Source organism: Littorina saxatilis, linkage group LG12 (assembly GCF_037325665.1).
Source record: "Littorina saxatilis isolate snail1 linkage group LG12, US_GU_Lsax_2.0, whole genome shotgun sequence".
NCBI classification, from domain to species: domain Eukaryota; kingdom Metazoa; phylum Mollusca; class Gastropoda; order Littorinimorpha; family Littorinidae; genus Littorina; species Littorina saxatilis.
Window position 1 is genome coordinate 794,674 of NC_090256.1, and position 21,083 is coordinate 815,756.

The 21,083-nt window shown below is 42.3% G+C and overlaps 1 protein-coding gene across 3 annotated transcripts in view; it reads left to right on the forward strand.

Moving 5' to 3' along the window:
* The first annotated feature begins 938 nt into the window (after positions 1 to 938).
* The window catches only part of LOC138981012 (potassium voltage-gated channel protein Shaw-like), a 43,204-nt gene continuing 23,059 nt past the window's right edge, over positions 939 to 21,083 (forward strand). For 2 of the 3 annotated variants that reach the window (XM_070353800.1, XM_070353801.1), the window contains exon 1: positions 6,810 to 7,151. Coding sequence is in view for 1 of the 3 variants with exons in the window: in XM_070353799.1 (XP_070209900.1) it covers positions 1,371 to 1,398 (28 nt within the window). In the remaining 2 variants the exon portion in view is untranslated. Of the gene's footprint in view, positions 1,399 to 6,809; positions 7,152 to 21,083 lie in introns of those variants that run through there. The other variant, XM_070353799.1, reaches the window with a different exon arrangement.

Below are 21,083 nucleotides of genomic sequence, written 5' to 3' on the forward strand. Positions count from 1 at the left end.
TCTGTCTGTATGTATGTCTGTCTGTGGTATGTCGTCCGTCTGTCCGTCTGTCGTATGTCGTCCGTCTGTCTGTCTGTATGTCTGTCTGTCTGTGGTATGTCGTCCGTCTGTCCGTCTGTCGTATGTCGTCCGTCTGTCTGTCTGTATGTCTGTCTGTCTGTGGTATGTCGTCCGTCTGTCTGTCTGTATGTCTGTCTGTCTGTCCGTCTGTCTGTCTGTATGTATGTCTGTCTGTGGTATGTCGTCCGTCTGTCCGTCTGTCGTATGTCGTCCGTCTGTCTGTCTGTATGTCTGTCTGTCTGTCCGTCTGTCTGTCTGTATGTCTGTCTGTCTGTGGTATGTCGTCCGTCTGTCCGTCTGTCGTATGTCGTCCGTCTGTCTGTCTGTATGTCTGTCTGTCTGTGGTATGTCGTCCGTCTGTCTGTCTGTATGTCTGTCTGTCTGTCCGTCTGTCTGTCTGTATGTATGTATGTCTGTCTGTCCGTCTGTCTGTCTGTATGTCTGTCTGTCTGTCTGTCTGTCTGTCGTATGTCGTCAGTCTGTCCGTCTGTCTGTCGTCTGTCTGTCTGTCTGTCGTATGTCTGTCCGACTGTCTGTCTGTATCTGCATTTGTATCTATATGTTTGTCTGTGTGTCGGTCTGCCTGTCTGTCTGTCTGTCTATCTGTCTGTCCGCTCGTCCGTCCGTCTTTCCCTGTCTGTACCTGTACTTCAGTAGACATACAACTGACAAGTCCATGCAGGTGTGTGAGTCAGTGCAGACGACCAGCAAGTAATCCAATGATCACGCACATGTCATCATGTCAGAATCAAAAGAAAGGAAGGAAGAAACAATGGGAAAATTACCATAGCCGAAAGGACACACGGCAGGTGATTCACGCCCCTATTATATAACCTTGGCCCGTCGTCTCTCCCTCCATTTATACCTTGCGCCTCGTTGCTGCGATGGCTACAAGCTTTTTGGACATGTATAAAACTTACTTCTTACGGAACGCTGGGGTCAAGTTTCGGTGCAGTTGCTCCTTTGTCGACATGTAAAACCAGACTCTTACGGAATTCCGGTGGTATAATTTCGGTACAGTTGCTGCTTTGTTGAAATGAAAAACGTTACTCGTATGGAACACTTGGCGAAAACTTTTGGTTGCACTTACCGCTTTGTCGATGTCGACCTGTAAAACCCGACTATTACGGAACACTAGGGGTGAAATGTCGGTGCAGCCGATGTCTTTTTCAGATACTCCTTTGTCGACTTGTGAGACTAGCGTGTTACGGAACTCTTGGGGTCAAGTTTTCATGCCGCTGCTAAAGGTTGTGAACTAAGCGTTCCATCCTTTCGGGAAACGTCTTTGTGTGCTTTGAAAGTGAAGCCGGATGCCCTCCTGTTGTCAAGCTCTTTACGGTGAGTTGTAACCACAGTACGTGTATAACGATAAGCCACGGTGCTCGTGTCATAACCCGCAAAACAAACAAACAAACAAACAAACACACAATGAACAACTAAGAACTAAAAAGCAGTTTTGTGAAAAACAAATTTCAATGGAAATTATATGAAGTTAGGTGTTACTGTCGTTGTCACCGTTGCCCTTGCTTTTAAAGTTGCACTGCTGATGTTGTTTTTGGTGATGTTGGTGGTGGTGGCGGTGATGAGAGGGGGGTGTTGTTGTTGTTGTTGTTGTTGTTGTTGTTAAGCATAATTAATCAATTCCATTAGATCGATGAAAGTAGCTGACAAGGTTGTTTCCCTTCGCAGACGTCGCATACGCTAGATCGACATAGTTGTCTCCCTTTCTTGTTGTGCCGACGTTCTCCTTATAAACCCCATGTCAATGAAACGCATCCTCACAGTTCATTCCGCAACTCGAATCGTACCGTAAATGACCTTTTTATGCTTACAAGAGCAAGTTCTTCAAAAACAGAGGCTTACGCTAAAGTAAACATAACCTAATGTCCGTCAGTCACAACTGATTCTTGTTTACAGTCTGTATTCGTTTTCTTTACCCCCACGGTAGTCGAGAAGGTGCACATGTTGTTGTCCCCATGTCAGTAGCGAGAAGGTGCACATGTTGTTGTCCCCATGTCAGTAGCGAGAAGGTGCACATGTTGTTGTCCCCATGTCAGTAGCGAGAAGGTGCACATGTTGTTGTCCCCATGTCAGTAGCGGTACCAATCAGCGCTTGTAATAGGCGCTTCCACCGTCCAACGTTGTGACGACCCCTTGTCGGTCGTTCCCGCCATCCGACCGTCTTCCCATCTTCCCCGCGTCCACCAGTACTATACAGCTTCCGTGTACATGTATCTGTACAATGTCCGCCATGCATGAAGAAGAAGAACAACAACAAGAACAACAACAACAAGAACAACAACAACAAGAACAACAACAACAACAACGACAACAGCAACAACACCAACAACAACGACAACAGCAACAACAACTACAAGTACAACAAACCTACACTTGCAAACATTTGACGTCTTATTTTGTGCTGTCGTTGTCTTCGTAAATTTTTTTAATTCTGGGTCCTAATTACTGGCTGTATGCGCTCCTCTTACCCCTATCCCCTGGCCCCACCCCCCACCCCCCGGGCCCTACCCCCCCACCCCCCGGGCCCCGCCCCAGCCCACCCCCTCTGTCCCTCTCCTTCCTCACAGCAGTCAAGAAAGTCTTGTCCCAATGTCACTCTTTGCACCAAGCACTTGTAGACCTTCAGTCAATGTACTTCGTCGTCGCTGGTACATTGTGTCACGCCCCCCCCCCCCCCCCCCCCCCCTTTCTCCCCTTCTTCAGGAGAAAAGCCAAACCTTTTTCGTCCTGTCGAAGTGACAGCGGCGCTAGCTTTAACTGCTTCAACTGACACTTTGTTTGTGCAATTAGTTTTGTGTCTGACCTCGTCAAACCAGACGCCATTGTCTATCACCGCCATGTCCTTCGTTACCTTCACGTCTCAAGGTGTGCTGAGCGATTTTGTCTTAAAGTGTCAGCCATGCATTGTTATAAGAGTGGAATAACTGTGTTGCTGTTGGTCAGTGGGTGTTTGGCCATAGTTCTGGTCAGTGGGTGTTTGGCCATAGTTCTGGTCAGTGGGTGTTTGGCCATAGTTCTGGTCAGTGGGTGTTTGGTCATAGTTCTGGTCAGTGGGTGTTTGGTCATAGCTCTGGTCAGTGGGTGTTTGGTCATAGTTCTGGTCAGTGGGTGTTTGGTCATAGTTCTGGTCAGTGGGTGTTTGGTCATAGTTCTGGTCAGTGGGTGTTTGGTCATAGTTCTGGTCAGTGGGTGTTTGGCCATAGTTCTGGTCAGTGGGTGTTTGGTCATAGTTCTGGTCAGTGGGTGTTTGGTCATAGCTCTGGTCAGTGGGTGTTTGGTCATAGTTCTGGTCAGTGGGTGTTTGGTCATAGTTCTGGTCAGTGGGTGTTTGGTCATAGTTCTGGTCAGTGGGTGTTTGGCCACAGTTCTGGTCAGTGGGTGTTTGGTCATAGTTCTGGTCAGTGGGTGTTTGGTCATAGTTCTGGTCAGTGGGTGTTTGGCCATAGTTCTGGTCAGTGGGTGTTTGGCCACAGTTCTGGTCAGTGGGTGTTTGGTCATAGTTCTGGTCAGTGGGTGTTTGGTCATAGTTCTGGTCAGTGGGTGTTTGGTCATAGTTCTGGTCAGTGGGTGTTTGGCCATAGTTCTGGTCAGTGGGTGTTTGGTCATAGTTCTGGTCAGTGGGTGTTTGGTCATAGTTCTGGTCAGTGGGTGTTTGGTCATAGTTCTGGTCAGTGGGTGTTTGGCCACAGTTCTGGTCAGTGGGTGTTTGGTCATAGTTCTGGTCAGTGGGTGTTTGGTCATAGTTCTGGTCAGTGGGTGTTTGGCCATAGTTCTGGTCAGTGGGTGTTTGGTCATGTTCTGGTCAGTGGGTGTTTGGTCATAGTTCTGGTCAGTGGGTGTTTGGTCATAGTTCTGGTCAGTGGGTGTTTGGCCATAGTTCTGGTCAGTGGGTGTTTGGTCATAGTTCTGGTCAGTGGGTGTTTGGTCATAGTTCTGGTCAGTGGGTGTTTGGCCATAGTTCTGGTCAGTGGGTGTTTGGTCATAGTTCTGGTCAGTGGGTGTTTGGTCATAGTTCTGGTCATTGGGTGTTTGGCCATAGTTCTGGTCAAAATTATGTCCATTGACCAAGCCTAGGCTATCTGGTGACCGCGTCTTTAATATCAAGTTCATTCGGCATAGACGCATTTACCTCGTGTGTGTCCGTACGAATATCATCTGGTGTGTGTCCGTACGAATATCATCTGGTGTGTGTCCGTACGAACATCATCTGATGTGTGTCCGTACGAACATCATCTGGTGTGTGTCCGTACGAACATCATCTGGTGTGTGTCCGTGCGAACATCATCTGGTGTGTGTCCGTACGAATATCATCTGGTGTGTGTCCGTACGAATATCATCTGGTGTGTGTCCGTACGAACATCATCTGGTGTGTGTCCGTACGAATATCATCTGGTGTGTGTCCGTACGAATATCATCTGGTGTGTGTCCGTACGAATATCATCTGGTGTGTGTCCGTACGAACATCATCTGGTGTGTGTCCGTACGAACATCATCTGGTGTGTGTCCGTACGAACATCATCTGCTTTCGTCCTCTGCTACTGTCCAAATGTTGTGCAACAATACAAATGTCCAGCAACTTATGTGTTATGTTTTTGTTTTGTTGTTCTACCAATACTTTTACCAACAGTTATCATAAAGCCGTCATTAGAAACATGCCGTATATCGTACTAAGTAGCTGTTCATTTGTTCCAGAGGTTTTTATTTGTTTGTTTATGTGTTTGTTTGTATATTTGTCTTGCCACAAAACTAATCAGTTATGTGCAAACACTTTGAAACCAAGTCAGCTATTTTCTGCACCACGTCGCACGCGCGCGTGTATGTGTGTGTATGTGTGTGTGTGTGTGTGTGTGTGTGTGTGTGTGTGTGCGCGTGTGTGTGTGTGTGTGTGTGTGTGTGTGTGTGTGTGTGTGTGTGTGATTCATTTGGGAAGACAAAAAGGAAAAGTGAGTGAGAGAGAGAGAGGAAGGGAGAGAGTGAGAAAAAGATGGGAGGAATGAGAGAAAATCAAAAATCGTGAATGTTAGTACAAAACACTAGTTTGACTTTAACACTGTCATGTGGTATTGTAGGTTTTAAATCTGATACTCTCCTGACAAAAATCCTCATTCAATTGGTAAGGATATTGCAATCTTTGAGCCTGGAGTATCATTACAAATTCTTTTGTTTTGTTTTAAAGCCGAATGCGGGACGATCCAAAAGGTGAACCACTGAGGCTGCTAGGACCTGAGGCAGCTCCAAGAATAATCCACCTTTCTGCAGACTCTGAAACATAGCTCTGATTAGCTCCTTTTAGTCTAAAGGTTGTGAATGCACTTCATTTTGAAGCTGTTTGGGCCCTATTTGTCAAGGGCTATTCGTTTTGTACTTAGACGTTGACCCGTTGTTGCTGCTTAGACGTTGACCCGTTGTTGCTGCTTAGACTTTGACCCGTTGTTGCTGCTTAGACTTTGACCCGTTGTTGCTGCTTAGACTTTGACCCGTTGTTGCTGCTTAGACGTTGACTCGTTGTTGCTGCTTAGACGTTGACCCGTTGTTGCTGCTTAGACGTTGACCCGTTGTTGCTGCTTAGACGTTGACTCGTTGTTGCTGCTTTGACTTTGACCCGTTTTTGCTGCTTAGACTTTGACCCGTTTTTGCTGCTTAGACGTTGACCCGTTGTTGCTGCTTAGACGTTGACCCGTTGTTGCTGCTTAGACCTTGAACCGTTGTTGCTGCTTAGACGTTGACCCGTTGTTGCTGCTTAGACTTTGACCCGTTGTTGCTGCTTAGACTTTGACCCGTTGTTGCTGCTTAGACGTTGACTCGTTGTTGCTGCTTAGACGTTGACCCGTTGTTGCTGCTTAGACGTTGACCCGTTGTTGCTGCTTAGACCTTGAACCGTTGTTGCTGCTTAGACGTTGACCCGTTGTTGCTGCTTAGACGTTGACCCGTTGTTGCTGCTTAGACTCACTGCATTGGTGTATGGGAAATGCCAAGACTTTTTTCAATTCACCAACAGCATTGCCGTCATTTCGGCAAATTTGCCGATTTTTTTTTCGCGATAAGAGAAAGTATAGACTCCAATTTGTGTGTAACGCCACTTCGGCAACTTTGCATTGGAAAATAAACCCAAGTGGCGGTGGTGGTAATTGGGTTCTTGTTGTCGTCGTCGTTAAATCTGTTACTTGTTTGTTTGTTTATTTGTTCGCTAAGTGTTTCGTGTACTTTGTGAGTTTTTACTATGTGTTTCAAATAATGGGTGTTTTTTTTACCAATAGACAAGGAACATTTTCTTTCCCACACAAAGCTTTTTCTCCCGGTCTTGAAACTCGGTAGGACTTGGAGAGGACAGCACGTTTCGCCCTGCAGTCCGGACTGACGATCTAACAGCGAACGACAAGAAGAAGAAGAACTAGAAACTCGGTGAAGAGTTCTCAATCCAACCAACAGGGCAGATTAACTAATCTTGGTTCCGGGCATGCTGAGCCTTTGAAAGTAATAGCTCCCTTCGGCATATGAAATGATACGGTTCAAACCGTTAGAGCCCGAGTAATAATAGGTCCTATGTGAAAGGCTCGACGTTAAGGCCACACCACGCTACTACTTTGTCACTTTAACCCTAAGTTAATTCTCACTTCTCCCTCCCTTATTTTTTTTATTTTTTTCAAACACGATGGGAAAAAAAGAAGGGAACGAGGCCTCATTTGATTGTCACCTGCCCGCGTCTCAGTTGTCGGGTCGGCGCAGACTATTGGCAGTTGACAGGTCAGGAAGGGGTGTTTGAAAGAACAAGCTACAAGGTAAACAGCCCACGCTGTGGTAGACTCCCTCCCAGGTAAAAGACTCCATCACAGCTAGGTATGAACTAAACAGCTAGGGTGTACTCATCGTGGCGTATGCATCGAGACTCGTGGGCCTGCCCGTACGGTGTTTTATAATCGCTGCGGAAAGACATTAGTATTTATTGACCCTGTGTCTGTAACAGTGAGGAAGGGATATCAGTATCAACGATCCGCTTGACCGCAAATCCGTAGGATCGTACCTTTACGCTCCACTGGCTCCGTCTTCGGTCACGCTGCAGTGATTCACAGGTAACGGTGAAAGGAAATTGCATTGGGAGACCTATAACTCTCTTTTGTTAAGAGGCTTTACTTGTGTGTCGTGTTAAACTATTCGACTTTGTGCTGACTGGATTTGGTTCTGTTTGACATTTTGATACATTTCCCATGAGTGTTGAGGCCAGAGGGAGCGGAGGTCTGCAAGTCAGAACTGCGTCATTTGCCGCACACTGACACGCTGCTGTCTGCAAGTCAGAACTGCTTGATTTGCCGCACAGTGACACGCTGCTGTCTGCAAGTCAGAACTGCTTGATTTGCCGCACAGTGACACGCTGCTGTCTGGATGCTTGTGTGTGCAATGTGGTGGACTTTCTTCGAAAACAACCTTTCCGTTCCCTTTAATTCCTGTTCAGGTTGTTGTTGTTGTTGTTGTTGTTGTTGTTGTTGTTGTTGTTGTTGTTGTTGTTGTATGTTTCAACGCCAGTGTATTCTTGTTTTCTGTTAGCTTTCGTTCTTCATCCGTTGCTCTAAATGAGGACATTGAAACATCATCCTTTTTTACATTCAGTCAAGTTTTGACTAAATGTTTTAACGTAGAGGGGGGAATCGAGACGAGGGTCGTGGTGTATGTGTGTGTGTGTGTGTGTGTGTGTGTGTGTGTGTGTGTGTGTGTGTGTGTGTGTGTAGAGCGATTCAGAGAAAACTACTGGACCGATCTTCATGAAACTTGACATGAGAGATCCTGAGTATAGTATCTCCAGAAGTTTTGTTTTCATTTTTTGGATAAATGTCTTTGATGACGTCATATCCGGCTTTTCGTGAAAGTTGAGGCGGCACTGTCACGCTCTCATTTTTCAACCAAATTGGTTGCAATTTTGGTCAAGTAATCTTCGACGAAGCCCGGACTCTGGTATTGCATTTCAGCTTGGAGGCTTAAAACTTAATCAATGAGTTTGCTCATTAAAGTTGTCATTAAAATCGATTTTTTGCAAACAGATTTAAAATTGATTGCATCGTAATCTTCATCACATTCTGAATCTAAAAATATATACATATGTCATAATTACTCTTAAAATGTGATCACAAGTAACAAAAATAGATTAATTAGTCTTACGATTAAAGTTTAAGAAATCGATCCAAAAATGATTTCATCTTATTCTTTATCATTTCCTGATTCCAAAAACATATAGATATGATAGGTTGTATTCAAAACAAGCTCAGAAAGTTAACAAGAATACAGAAAAGCGCGCTTTCCTGCTTAGCACAATATGCTACCGCGCTAATCTGGCGCGTCAATATCACCTCGTTTTGCACGTGGGAGGTGAGCGATTTCCTTCACGCGGGGATTGACGAAGCTGTACTGTCTTGGTGAAAAAATACAGTGCGTTCAGTTTCATCCCGTGAGTTGGACAGCTGGACTAAATGTAGTAATTTCGCCTTACGCGACTTGTTACTTTCTCTGTTTCTGTTGGTTTTCTTGGCTTTACGAAATGGCAGTCGTTTTAATGGGCACTTTATGGACTGACCTGCTTATATGCTCCTATTGGCGAAACGTGAAATATTTACTTTATTTCAAGGCTGAAATTTGATAACAAAAAAGAAACAGTCTTTGTTGTGACATGCCAAGGGTTACGGAAGACATACAAATGTAGGAAGTAGAATGATACGGAAACTGAATGGTGGAGGACGGAGAGGTGGGGGAGGGGCGAGGAGTGGGGAAGGGAGGGGGGAGGAGTGGGGAAGGGGCGTTGGTGTTGTTCGCAAGGGAGCTGAGATGGGGGGTTAGGGTTAGACGGACAAGTTGATATAAAGCCCAAAAATGTGGCATGTTCTTATTTTGTATTCTTACAAGCGGAACAACTTCCGCAGCGCAGCATGTCATATTTTGATGAAAAGGGACAGACGGGCACAGCTTCGCAGAACTTGTGCATACACCTTGTCTCATGTCTAAGCAGTAGTGCATAACACTCTCTGCCTTTCATGCAGTTGTGCATGGCTGAGTGTAATTATGTAGACAGGTGAGAGTGTGGTGTGATTTGTGGGACATCACCAGCCGACCGTGGCACAAAACTTGTCACACTCATATACAGGTTTTACAAGTCCGTCTTTCGCGCGCCCGTTGAGAGAGAAAGAGAGAGAGAGAGAGAGAGAGAGAGAGAGAGAGAGAGAGAGAGAGAGAGAGAGAGAGAGAGAGAGAGAGAGAGAGAGATCAAATCAAATCAAATCAAATCAAATCAAATTTTATTTTACGAGGGTTGTGGCATAAGCAATATAAACAAGCTTCTTTTCAACCAGCCCTCGCCCAGAGAGGGACTATTCTAATCTTAAATACATACATATATATACAAACGTAAAACAATTACAAAAGATAAGCATGACAGTAAAAAAAAAAAAAAGAATAAATAACAAATAAAACAAAATAAAAAAGGCAGAAAAACTATTCACATGACTATATACACGTTGCAGGCTATACATACATTCTTGCGTTATGAAACACTGATGCTTTATGGACAGATATGATCAATATGAAAATAATCAGAACGAAGTCTTCCATCACTGTGACTTTTCGTAATTTGACATTAAATGTAATGAGAGGTGTTTTTTGAAAGTATTGAGACTTGTTGGGACTCGAACTGATTCCGGGAGAGAATTCCACAAAACGCTGCCAGAATAAGCTAAACTTGATTTAAAGAGATCTATCCGCGGAATGGGGACGTTGAATTTTCGGCTTGGTTTGGCTTTAAATTTTGTAATGAAAGCACTCGGTGCATGGCCGGAAAGGATTTTGTGAAGGCGCACACCTTTATTTGATTTAAATCTTTCTTTTAATGGCAAAATCTTAAGTTTTTTTATAATCGTCGAAAACAAGACTGGATTGTTTTAATAGAACTGATTTTAGTGCTCGTCTGTGTAGACTAAACAGTGGTTTTAAAATGTTTGCACTGGCTGAGTCCCAGATGGTCGAACAATAATCCGTGATGGTTTGTATGTATGCATTATAAAATAATAACCTTGAGTGTGGATCAAGAAAGTGTTTTATTCTGTTCAACAAATATATTTTCCTCGACATGGTTTTACACAACGATCTAACATGATGGGTCCAAGATAAATTATTATCGATATTTACTCCCAAAACTTTGTGATCTCCTACTTCCGCTATTGCATCGTTGCCAATTAATAAGGAATGAGGATTATTCTTGATGTTTTGTCTTTTTTGCCTTGTTGTAATTAACATGTATTTGGTCTTTTGGGGGTGAAGACTCATGTGGTTATATTCCGTCCAATTAATGAGATCATCTACACTGTTCTGCAATGATAAATAAACTTTGTCTAATTTTTTATCAGAAGTGTGTATGGTCGTATCATCAGCAAATAGTTCACAATCATCATTAACACTAAAAGGAAGATCGTTAATATACAGAGAGAAAAGAAGTGGCCCAAGGACAGAACCCTGGGGGACTCCATATAACACCGGTCTTTTACTTGACATGGTGGAATTCACGCAGACGGATTGCTCTCGTCCGGCTAAGAAAGATGAGAGGAGGCATAGAGTTTGGGGTGACAATCTATACTCAGCTAATTTTCTTAAAAGTAACTCATGATTAATGACGTCGAATGCTTTTGCAAAATCGACGAATAGGACACCACAGAGTTCATTATTATTAATGTTGCTAAGCAAGTTTTCAAGAAGGTTTATTAATGCTGTGTGGCACGAATGATTTTCTCTGAAGCCTGACTGATTTGAATGAATAAGGTCGTATTTCTTCAAATGTGCGGCCAAGTGTGTATATATGTGTTTTTCAAGTGGTTTGGATAAAACAGGAAGAATCGAGATTGGTCTGTAATTGGCGGGGTCAGAAGAATTACCTGATTTTAATAGCGGGATTACTTTTGCCTCCTTTAATTTGGCGGGAAAGTCAGATTTGTCCAGGCACAAGTTGTAAACGTATGTCAGAGATTCTGCAATAAAAGGGGCAGACAACTTCAAAATTTTCCCATCAAGATTATCTAGACCACGAGTACCAGTTTGTTTTAAGCATATCAGATAATGGAAGACTTCGCTCACAGATAACAGGGGGATGTCTAAATTATGTGTAATATCTTTTGAAACCCAAAACTGTTTCAACTTGTCCAGATTATTCTGTTTTGATCTATCATTTGTGATTATTTTTTCAACAATAGAAGTGAAATGAATGTTAAGATCATCCGCAGGTACATCAATGACAGAAGATTTTACGGTTTCTTTACGTGTCAACTGGTTGATCACTTTCCAGGTGGCTTTTGAGTTTTGTTTCGTATTTGATGCAGCGAGCTCGCGGTAATATTTTTTTGCGAGCAGCACGTTTCATGGACGTTACTTCGTTTCTCTGCTTTCTGTACTCTTCTTCTCTGCCATTACGTTTAAGAAAATCGCGGTGATTAATCGCACATTGAATGTCGTGTGTAGGCCATTTTGGTTTTGGGTGTTGCTGCACACGAGAGGTTCTGAATGGTGCATGTTTATCATATACTTTTATAAACAAGTTGTACCATAATTCAAATGCTTCATCGGGGTCAGTATGATTATAGATTATTGAAAAATCTGTACAACTTAAATCAGAAAGGAATGATTCTTTATCAAGTTTTGAAAATAGCCTATAAGTTAGGAATGTATGCTTTCGTTTGGGGATTCTAACCCCTTTTTTCGACCATGTGAGGCATATTGGAAAGTGATCACTACAACCAATACTTGGAACTGAGGTTTCAATAATGTTAGCCTGGGTTGACACACATATGTGACCCTCCACCACGGAATGAGTCGCATGTCACCTTTGCATGATTTTCATATTTTTACATTTTCCTACAGAGTTTTTTTATGCTCTATCCAGTGGTGAAAACCGTTTTAGAAAAGAGCAAAAACTGTTTGAGTTATAAGCCTGTGACTAGGGTGACCCTCATACTGTTACCAGACACTCCCCACACTTATATTCAGCCTAGCGCAGAACCGCGCGAGGTGACATGCGACTCATTTCGTGGTGGAGGGTCACATATATGGTCTATAAGCGTAGATGAGGTAGCTGTAACTCTTGTTGGAATCGTTACTAATTGTTGTAAATTATGAAAGGATAACTTTTCCATCCAGCACTTGTTGGGTTTCAGAAGATCAAGATTAAAATCGCCCAAAAGTATAATTTCTCTGGATTCAAGGCTGACAGCGTCCATCATGTTGTCGACATTATCAAACCAGTTAACATGTTCAGCTGGATTCCTGTAGCAGAAACCGGTCAAGACTGGTGCTGATTTACGCAATTTTAATTCCAGCCATATTGTTTCAACCGAATGCTGCTCTAAGTGATGAAGTCTATGAAACGTTAAGGACTCGTGGATATAAACAAGCAAACCAGTTTTTTTTGTTGATGATGGATCTCGACGTACGACATTATATCCTTCAATCTTAACTTCCACATCTGTGATATTGCTGTTAAGTCTCGACTCAGAGAGTCCAAAAATGTGAAAGTATTTGCCTGAGTTGAGAAGAATAGCTGCTACCTCATCAAGCTTATTTATGGCATGATTAATAAGAGAGAGAGAGAGAGCTAGAGAGAGAGAGAGAGAGAGAGAGAGAGAGAGAGAGAGAGAGAATCGAATTGAATTGAATTGAATTGAATTGAACTTTATTTAACAAGGATTAAGATTTAAGGCTACGCCTTTTCTTACAATCTGTCCTTGGGACGCTTAGACACACAATTATATAATTAGAAAATTAAAAATTAAAAAGTTAAAAAGTTAACCAACAAAAAAGGAGGTCGGAAAACTTCAGCACGTGATAATAAAGATGATGACGATGACGATGACGATGATGATGATAATGATGATGATGATGATGATGATGATGATGATGATGATGATGATGATGATGATGATGATGAAGATGAGGCAGAGAGAGAGAGAGAGAGAGAGAGAGAGAGAGAGAGAGAGAGAGAGAGAGAGAGAGAGACGCTTTGACGCTTTGACAGTTTATTGTCTTCAGCTAATTAAAGCCATATCGACAAAACAGTGGTAATACACGCAATTGAAAATGAACATATTTACATGAAATATTAGAAATGAACGTATTTACACGAACTATTTACATACTTTCTCTAGCACGGTATCCTTGCCAGGTAATGTACATAGCTTTTACTGAACAGTTCCGCTCGAAGGCACATTGTTTACTTCATTTATATTTCCTCTAACCTCACTGGACTGTAAATCTTATCCAATCCAATCCAATCCAATAACCCGCTGCATCTGTCTCGAAAAAGTTTTAGCCCATGTAAATGGTACAGGCTTTGATGAAAGTCAGAAGCGACTTTTAATGTGCACCACACTGAAATTTCTCTGTATGAGATAATAAAGTATTCGTATTCGTATTCGTAAGCCGTGCATCATCGATCTCTTTAAAATAATGTCTGTTTTGCACAGGTCGCCAAGTGTAGATGGTACTGAGAACTGTCTTTTCTTTATCCAGCAGGTACCTATCGTCCTGCTTGAAAAACCAGTGTACGACGGCATGTTTCCCGTGGTCTTTCTCTACTAGAGCACAGTCCAAAACCAATACAATGTCGTCAGACTCCAGCAGGAGGTGTTTCTTGCCATGTCGCGAGTCTAACACTACTTTTCGAAAAGCGTTGTTTCTGCCGGAGTCCTTCAGTCTTCGTTGTAGTGACCTGTCTTTGATGCTACCTACAGTTTCTTGTATGTTGTCCAGGTCATAAGCAGAATTTTCAGCCAACGAAAGAAATTGTTCATCTTCATTTCCCCCACTCTCATCTGAACACACCGTGTCACACTCACTCCTGTCAGCTGTTTCGCCAGTGTCAGTGCATTCAGGCAAAGGAATGTTGGTGTCCGTGCTCCCATGAGAGAGAGAGAGAGAGAGAGAGAGAGAGAGAGAGAGAGAGAGAGAGAGAGAGAGAGAGAGAGAGAGAGAGAGAGAGAGAGAGAGAATTTCAGTTGGTGGAATATCTGTATATTCTGTAGATGAAGGGTGAGGAATAAAAGTACAACGCAGTTTCGTGACACTCCTACAAGAAAGCTTTGAAGACATTTATTTAAAGAAAGAGTGCTTCTCAAGACGTTAAAGAAAGAGTGCTTCTCAAGATGTTAAAGAAAGAGTGCTTTTCAAGACGTTAAGGAAAGAGTTGCTTTTCAAGATGTTAAAGAAAGAGTTGCTTCTCAAGATGTTAAAGAAAGAGTTGCTTCTCAAGATGTTAAAGAAAGAGTGCTTCTCAAGATGTTAAAGAAAGAGTGCTTTTCAAGACGTTAAAGAAAGAGTGCTTCTCAAGATGTTAAAGAAAGAGTTGCTTCTCAAGATGTTAAAGAAAGAGTGCTTCTCAAGACGTTAAAGAAAGAGTGCTTTTCAAGACGTTAAAGAAAGAGTGCTTTTCAAGACGTTAAAGAAAGAGTGCTTTTCAAGACGTTAAAGAAAGAGTGCTTCTCAAGACGTTAAAGAAAGAGTTGCTTCTCAAGACGTTAAAGAAAGAGTGCTTCTCAAGATGTTAAAGAAAGAGTTGCTTCTCAAGATGTTAAAGAAAGAGTGCTTCTCAAGACGTTAAAGAAAGAGTGCTTCTCAAGATGTTAAAGAAAGAGTTGCTTCTCAAGATGTTAAAGAAAGAGTGCTTCTCAAGACGTTAAAGAAAGAGTGCTTCTCAAGACGTTAAAGAAAGAGTGCTTCTCAAGACGTTAAAGAAAGAGTGCTTCTCAAGATGTTAAAGAAAGAGTGCTTCTCAAGATGTTAAAGAAAGAGTGCTTCTCAAGATGTTAAAGAAAGAGTGCTTCTCAAGACGTTAAAGAAAGAGTGCTTCTCAAGATGTTAAAGAAAGAGTGCTTCTCAAGATGTTAAAGAAAGAGTGCTTCTCAAGATGTTAAAGAAAGAGTGCTTCTCAAGACGTTAAAGAAAGAGTGCTTCTCAAGATGTTAAAGAAAGAGTGCTTTTCAAGACGTTAAAGAAAGAGTGCTTCTCAAGACGTTAAAGAAAGAGTGCTTCTCAAGACGTTAAAGAAAGAGTGCTTCTCAAGACGTTAAAGAAAGAGTGCTTTTCAAGACGTTAAAGAAAGAGTGCTTCTCAAGATGTTAAAGAAAGAGTGCTTCTCAAGACGTTAAAGAAAGAGTGCTTCTCAAGATGTTAAAGAAAGAGTGCTTCTCAAGACGTTAAAGAAAGAGTGCTTCTCAAGACGTTAAAGAAAGAGTGCTTCTCAAGACGTTAAAGAAAGAGTGCTTCTCAAGACGTTAAAGAAAGTGTGCTTCTCAAGACGGCAATGAAAAAGCGTTCGTATGCACGCACAGACGCACGCAAGCACACACGCTCGAACGTGCGAATGTGAAACACACACACACACACACACACACACACACACACACACACACACACACACACACACAAACAATCACAATCGCACAGACCTGTATACATACACACACACACACTTGTCGTTCTTGTTCAACGCCTCACTGCATGGACTTGACAACATTTTCTGCATAGCTTTGAAGTGTTTGCACTGTATCTGTCGTCATGTTTCACAAAGGCAAGCAGTTAAATAGCAGTCCTTGTATCTCTCGTCATGTTTCACAAAGGCAAGCAGTTAAATAGCAATCCTTGACAGACATGTTTCACAAAGGCAAGCAGTTAAATAGCAATCCTTGACAGACATGTTTCACAAAGGCAAGGTGTTAAATAGCAGTCCTTGACAGACATATGCATCATGGGGAGTGATTCACTTAAAGGTAGAGTTAGTGAGGAATTAGCACTTTTGGGGGTCGTTTTCTGGTGAATTTAATCCTAAGGAGTTGAAGGTATCCAGACATTCGCTGTGCTGTCATTTGGATACACCTGCAATGATTTGCTCAAAAATTCTCCGTGACTATGTCACTTAATTAAACGAAGAATCAAAAAACAAGAATTGTAGGTTATTTGATCGTTTAATTATTGACTAAACGTTACATATACAGTGGTCTTTGAGGTAGGCAGACATACAACACTTATATCATACAACACTTATATCATATGTAACCGAGTGCCGAAACACTACGATCACCTCGGGAAGCGAAGTGCAATCAAACAGGATTGAAAATGTTAGGGCTAATTTCTTAGCCCTATAAAAACTGTTATGCAAACCCGAAGGTTTCCATGAACATACAGACAATCGGAAACCACCAGACCCCATCACAAACAGAACTCTACAAACCACAGGTGTTGACTTTAAAGGCCAACAACCCGGGTGCAGAGTCCGTTGTGAAAGGAGCGGTAGCCTCCCCTGTCACACATACAACACTTATATCATACAACACTTATATCATACAACACTTATATCATACAACACTTATATCATACAACACTTATATCATACAAATAATGAACTTATCTTAAAATCGTCGATGAAACTCGCTTGCAAGATGTCGGCGAGGTGATGACCACAAGCTGACCTGAAGATGTCCAAGGGACATTCGCCACATGCAATTCAGACGCACGTGTTACGTCATGATTTTCTTAAAAATGCTCCAGAAAACTGTGCTATTTTAATTCAATGAATGTGAATAACGGAGTGGCCTTCTGGCAAAGAACTTTTCTTCGTCATAGTCCCGATTCAGTTCATCGTCATATTTTATTTAGCATTAGCAGACGCGACCCGTTGGATTCAGGATTGGAAATCGGTAATTCAGCAAATGCAAGAACGTTTCACTGCTACAAGGAGCGAAAGGTAGGACAAAATGTAAACAAAGACAGAGTCCATGGGGAATGTACCTTCTCTAAACAGCACCCAACACGGCGGTTAAGGCGATGTGAGGCACTAAAATGACCAAAATTAAACTTGGAAAATACATGGAATAACCTAGTTTTCTCGGTAGTTATTGAAGAGACTTATACAAATAAATGGAGAAAAAAATTAAATACTAATGGATACAGACTGCCGTTGCTATGGAAACAGCCGCCATATTGGATTTCTAGAAAACGATTTTACAGCGACATCATACATCAGAAAGGCATGATATTTGGCACAAAGATACACATAACTTTTATCTACAATCATATAGAACGATAGTTTTACTAAAGACTACAGTTGAATTTATATTAATGTTTGTAATAAGGATTCATGAATTTCTAACCTCATATTCATTAATCCTTATTTCAAAAATTAATATAAATCCAACTGTAGTCTTTTCTCAAAACATCGTTCTATATAATTGTAGATAAAAGTCATGTGTATCTTTGTGCCAAATATTAAGCATTTCTGATGTATGATGTTGCTGTAAAACCGTTTCCTAGAAATCCAATATGGCGCTGTTTAAGCCAGTTTCCATAGCAACTGTCCACATGTTTCTATATGTCCTGTAGTATTCACATATTTTTCATTTCTTTTCATAAATCACATCAATAACTACCCAGAAAACTAAGTTATTCCATGTATTCTCCAAGTTTAATTTTGGTGATTTTAGTGCCTCACATCGCCTTAAGATTTGAGTATCTAGACGTACAATCACTTATTTTGTTAGGTATTCTCCGTGTATGGTTGTCATGCTTTCCAACCACAACCCGAACTGTGAAGGTCTTGAGGCGAGCTGAGATGTTTTTGTTGCAAGGAGTATATACCTTTCAATGGACTACATAGATATTGACTGGTAATGTGGACACGCTCTTGTCTCATGACATGTATGTAGCTTGTGTTTTGTACAGTTGTGCGTGTGACTGAGCATGCTGACGTCTGATTTAAATGCACCAGTTAACAAGTCCTCCCGCGTCTAGAAGTGTGTTTGTGTCAAGCTTGTTTGTGTCAACGCTTTCTTTTTTTTTCTTTTTTTAGGGGCCGTTTCCTGAGTATTTTTCAGGCTTTTACTGTACGGTATATTTTTTACAGTACATTTAGAAAGTAAGTCGCGCGTGGCATGATTGATTCAACAACGCTTCATTACAGCATCTCTCAAAGTCTTACTTGGCGCACAAGTGTATTCATACACATAATAATTTAGTTAATAGTTTAATGGCATTGTGCTCTGAGAATCGCGAATGAATGCTGTCTTGAAGCTTTCTTGAAACCATTATCCTCTGTTATAATAATAATGATTAATCACATCAATTCCAATTGCGTATCTGGACATATTGCTCTTGTATTTCAGCATCTTGATTCTCAATCTTTCACACGAGAACGTATTCCTAACACTAAGTTCTAAGAAGTAAGAGGTTTTCTTGTGAGTGATACAATTATTCCCAACAAAAAAACGGATGTATATTGTCACGTTTCAATATATCACAGAAGGTGATTATGAACGGTTAGTTACTGCTAACTAACTAACCACACCACGATCCACTCTCGCAGTCATACAACAAAGATAGAATCAACAAAAGTATAAGTTTCAGACGCCTGTTTATATACTATCTCGCCACCTCCCTCGAGACTTCACTCCAAAAGATGTTTTACGTTCAAACGTAAAAATAGGTCACTGACAAAAAATGCCAGTTAAAGTTTAGAAAATGATAATAACACGCTGATCTCGTGTACAGATAGGAAAGTTAGCCGATTATGCAAAAGCGCTGGTTAAATGCAGGTGTCACACACCCCACGTTGTCACCACTCAAATAAAATCACAAATATAAAAGATGACTCGGTGGTAAGAAGGGCGCAATGACATGGCACACTTAGCTTTTTGCCACTGAGTGGGCGACCCGTGAATAGTCTATCTCCACAACTGCTCCGTTGAATGAAGTGCCGGCTGGCGTGGAAACGAAGCAGGGATTAGTGGAGATATCAGGCGCCTCACTCAGTCGCTGAAGGTTCTCCCCGTAGTTACCATAAATGGTAAGAAATGTAGAATGGTGGGACAACAACAGCGACAGCAATCCACCAGAACACCAGGTTACAGCATACAGAAGTCCCGGCTACCGCATACCCGCAACACCGCAGACATACGTAGATAGGTGGGTAACGTAGCGTAGAAAACGTAGAAAGGCTGCAACAAAAGCATCGGTGCACTAAACATTCCACGCTACCCTTCACACTCCACCTTTAAACATGTCACCCTTTTATATTTCATGGAGCACGTGGGCCTGCACAAACGAACTTTTAAAACAACAAATCAGCTATTTTCCTTCCTTCTCTCCATATCTACAAAAACCATATACAGATTATTATTTTAGCGTCACAAAGAGCAAATTATGCGCTAACCTGGAAAGAACAACAGAGAGTATTTCATTCCACAAACACAGACTCGTCAACCGCGTTAAATAACGATTTATTACCTCAACAGCCTATGTAGGTAGCTCTCCTTCAAGCGAATCCGCTTCCTTTGTATGGCTATCGTCCGTCGACGACTTTCCTGCCACACCCCCCTTGCGCTGAATTCCTTTATGCGTTGGAAAATCCTCCCGCTCAGCCAAGAGTCACACCTGACGACCTTGTCGTCAAAATAACATGTAGACGGCGAAAAGTGGTCCCTTCTTGTCGTTCCCAGAAAGCCCTACTGTACTTGCAGAACGGCACGCTGTCATGAAATGGTGTTTCACCAACGTGTTGTAAACCAACAAACTTCTGGAAACAGGAGACCTGCCCTTCTCTCTCTGGCCGTCAATGTTCAAGTGCCAGTTTCATGTCCTCACAAAACAACCTTGAAAATATCACGTGACTCCGCGTGTCACATATCCAGTTCAGTCACAGCCGATTTTGCCCAGACAGCAAAATCACCCACGTGGAACCCATGCAAAACGAAATCGCCGTGGTGCGCTATGCTCTGTCAGCGGTTTCATACCGTCACCCCGACTCAAGCACAGGCGCTTTCCATCACAATTTGAGATAGGCACCCGACAGAGTGTTCCTTTCTCCATCCATGTCACCACATCGTGACATATATGTATTACTTTTCAGTGAAGGGATTGAACGCAGTCGGTTGTTAAACAAAATCCCGTGAGCCGCAGGGTGGGATTTCCTTCTTCTAATAATTGTGCGTGTGGACGCGCAGTAGATCCTAACACAAAGTTCTAAGAAATAAGATTTTTTTCTCGTGCGTGATATATCCTTATGACCACACAAAAAACACCCGGATGAGTATATAACTTTTGAAGGGATTGAAAGCAGTCTGTTGCTAAACAAAATTCCCTGAGCCGCAGGTGGGGTTTTCTTCTTTTGATTGTGCGAGGACAGGGAGGGTGGTGTTTGACGCGCTATAGAGGTTCCTAATGCCAAGTTCTAAGAAGTTAGAAGGTTTCACGGGAGTGATACAATTATTCCCAACAAAAACTTGAAGCGGATGTGTATATAACTTTTAAAAGCTGAATTGAAAGCAGTCAGTTGATCTGGGATTTTTTACTTTTAATTGGGAGGGGGAGGGAGGGGTTTGGATTGACGCCATTAACCAATCCCAAGCTCACAGCGGAAGTGTCAGGGTTTTCAAAACTACAAAGCAAGGTATGTCACACGACTAACTCGTAATAGCGGGTAATGTATCAACTCGACTCGTCTCTCGTCACCAAGATCGTATCTCGATACTCTGACGAAACAAGCCTAGTGCGCGCGTGTCGAACAAGACAGTCGCATTGGGTTTGATCGAGTTTAAATATCACACCATTTCCTCAGCGCAACAGTTTACTATCCCACACCCACTACAAGAAAAAAAACACAAGGGCGCAACTCTCCCACACCTACTTAAAAAAAACGACAGGGGCGCAACTCTCTCACACCTACTTAAAAAAACGACAGGGGCGCAACTCTCCCACACCTACTTAAAAAAACCGACAGGGGCGCAATTAACTCACCCACACCTACTTAAAAAAACCGACAGGGGCGCAACTCTCCCATACCTACCGGTACTTAAAAAAACCGACAGGGGCGCAACTCTCCCACACCTACTTTAAAAAAAACGACAGGGGCGCAACTCTCCCACACCTACTTAAAAAAACGACAGGGGCGCAACTCTCCCACACCTACTTAAAAAAACGACAGGGGCGCAACTCTCCCA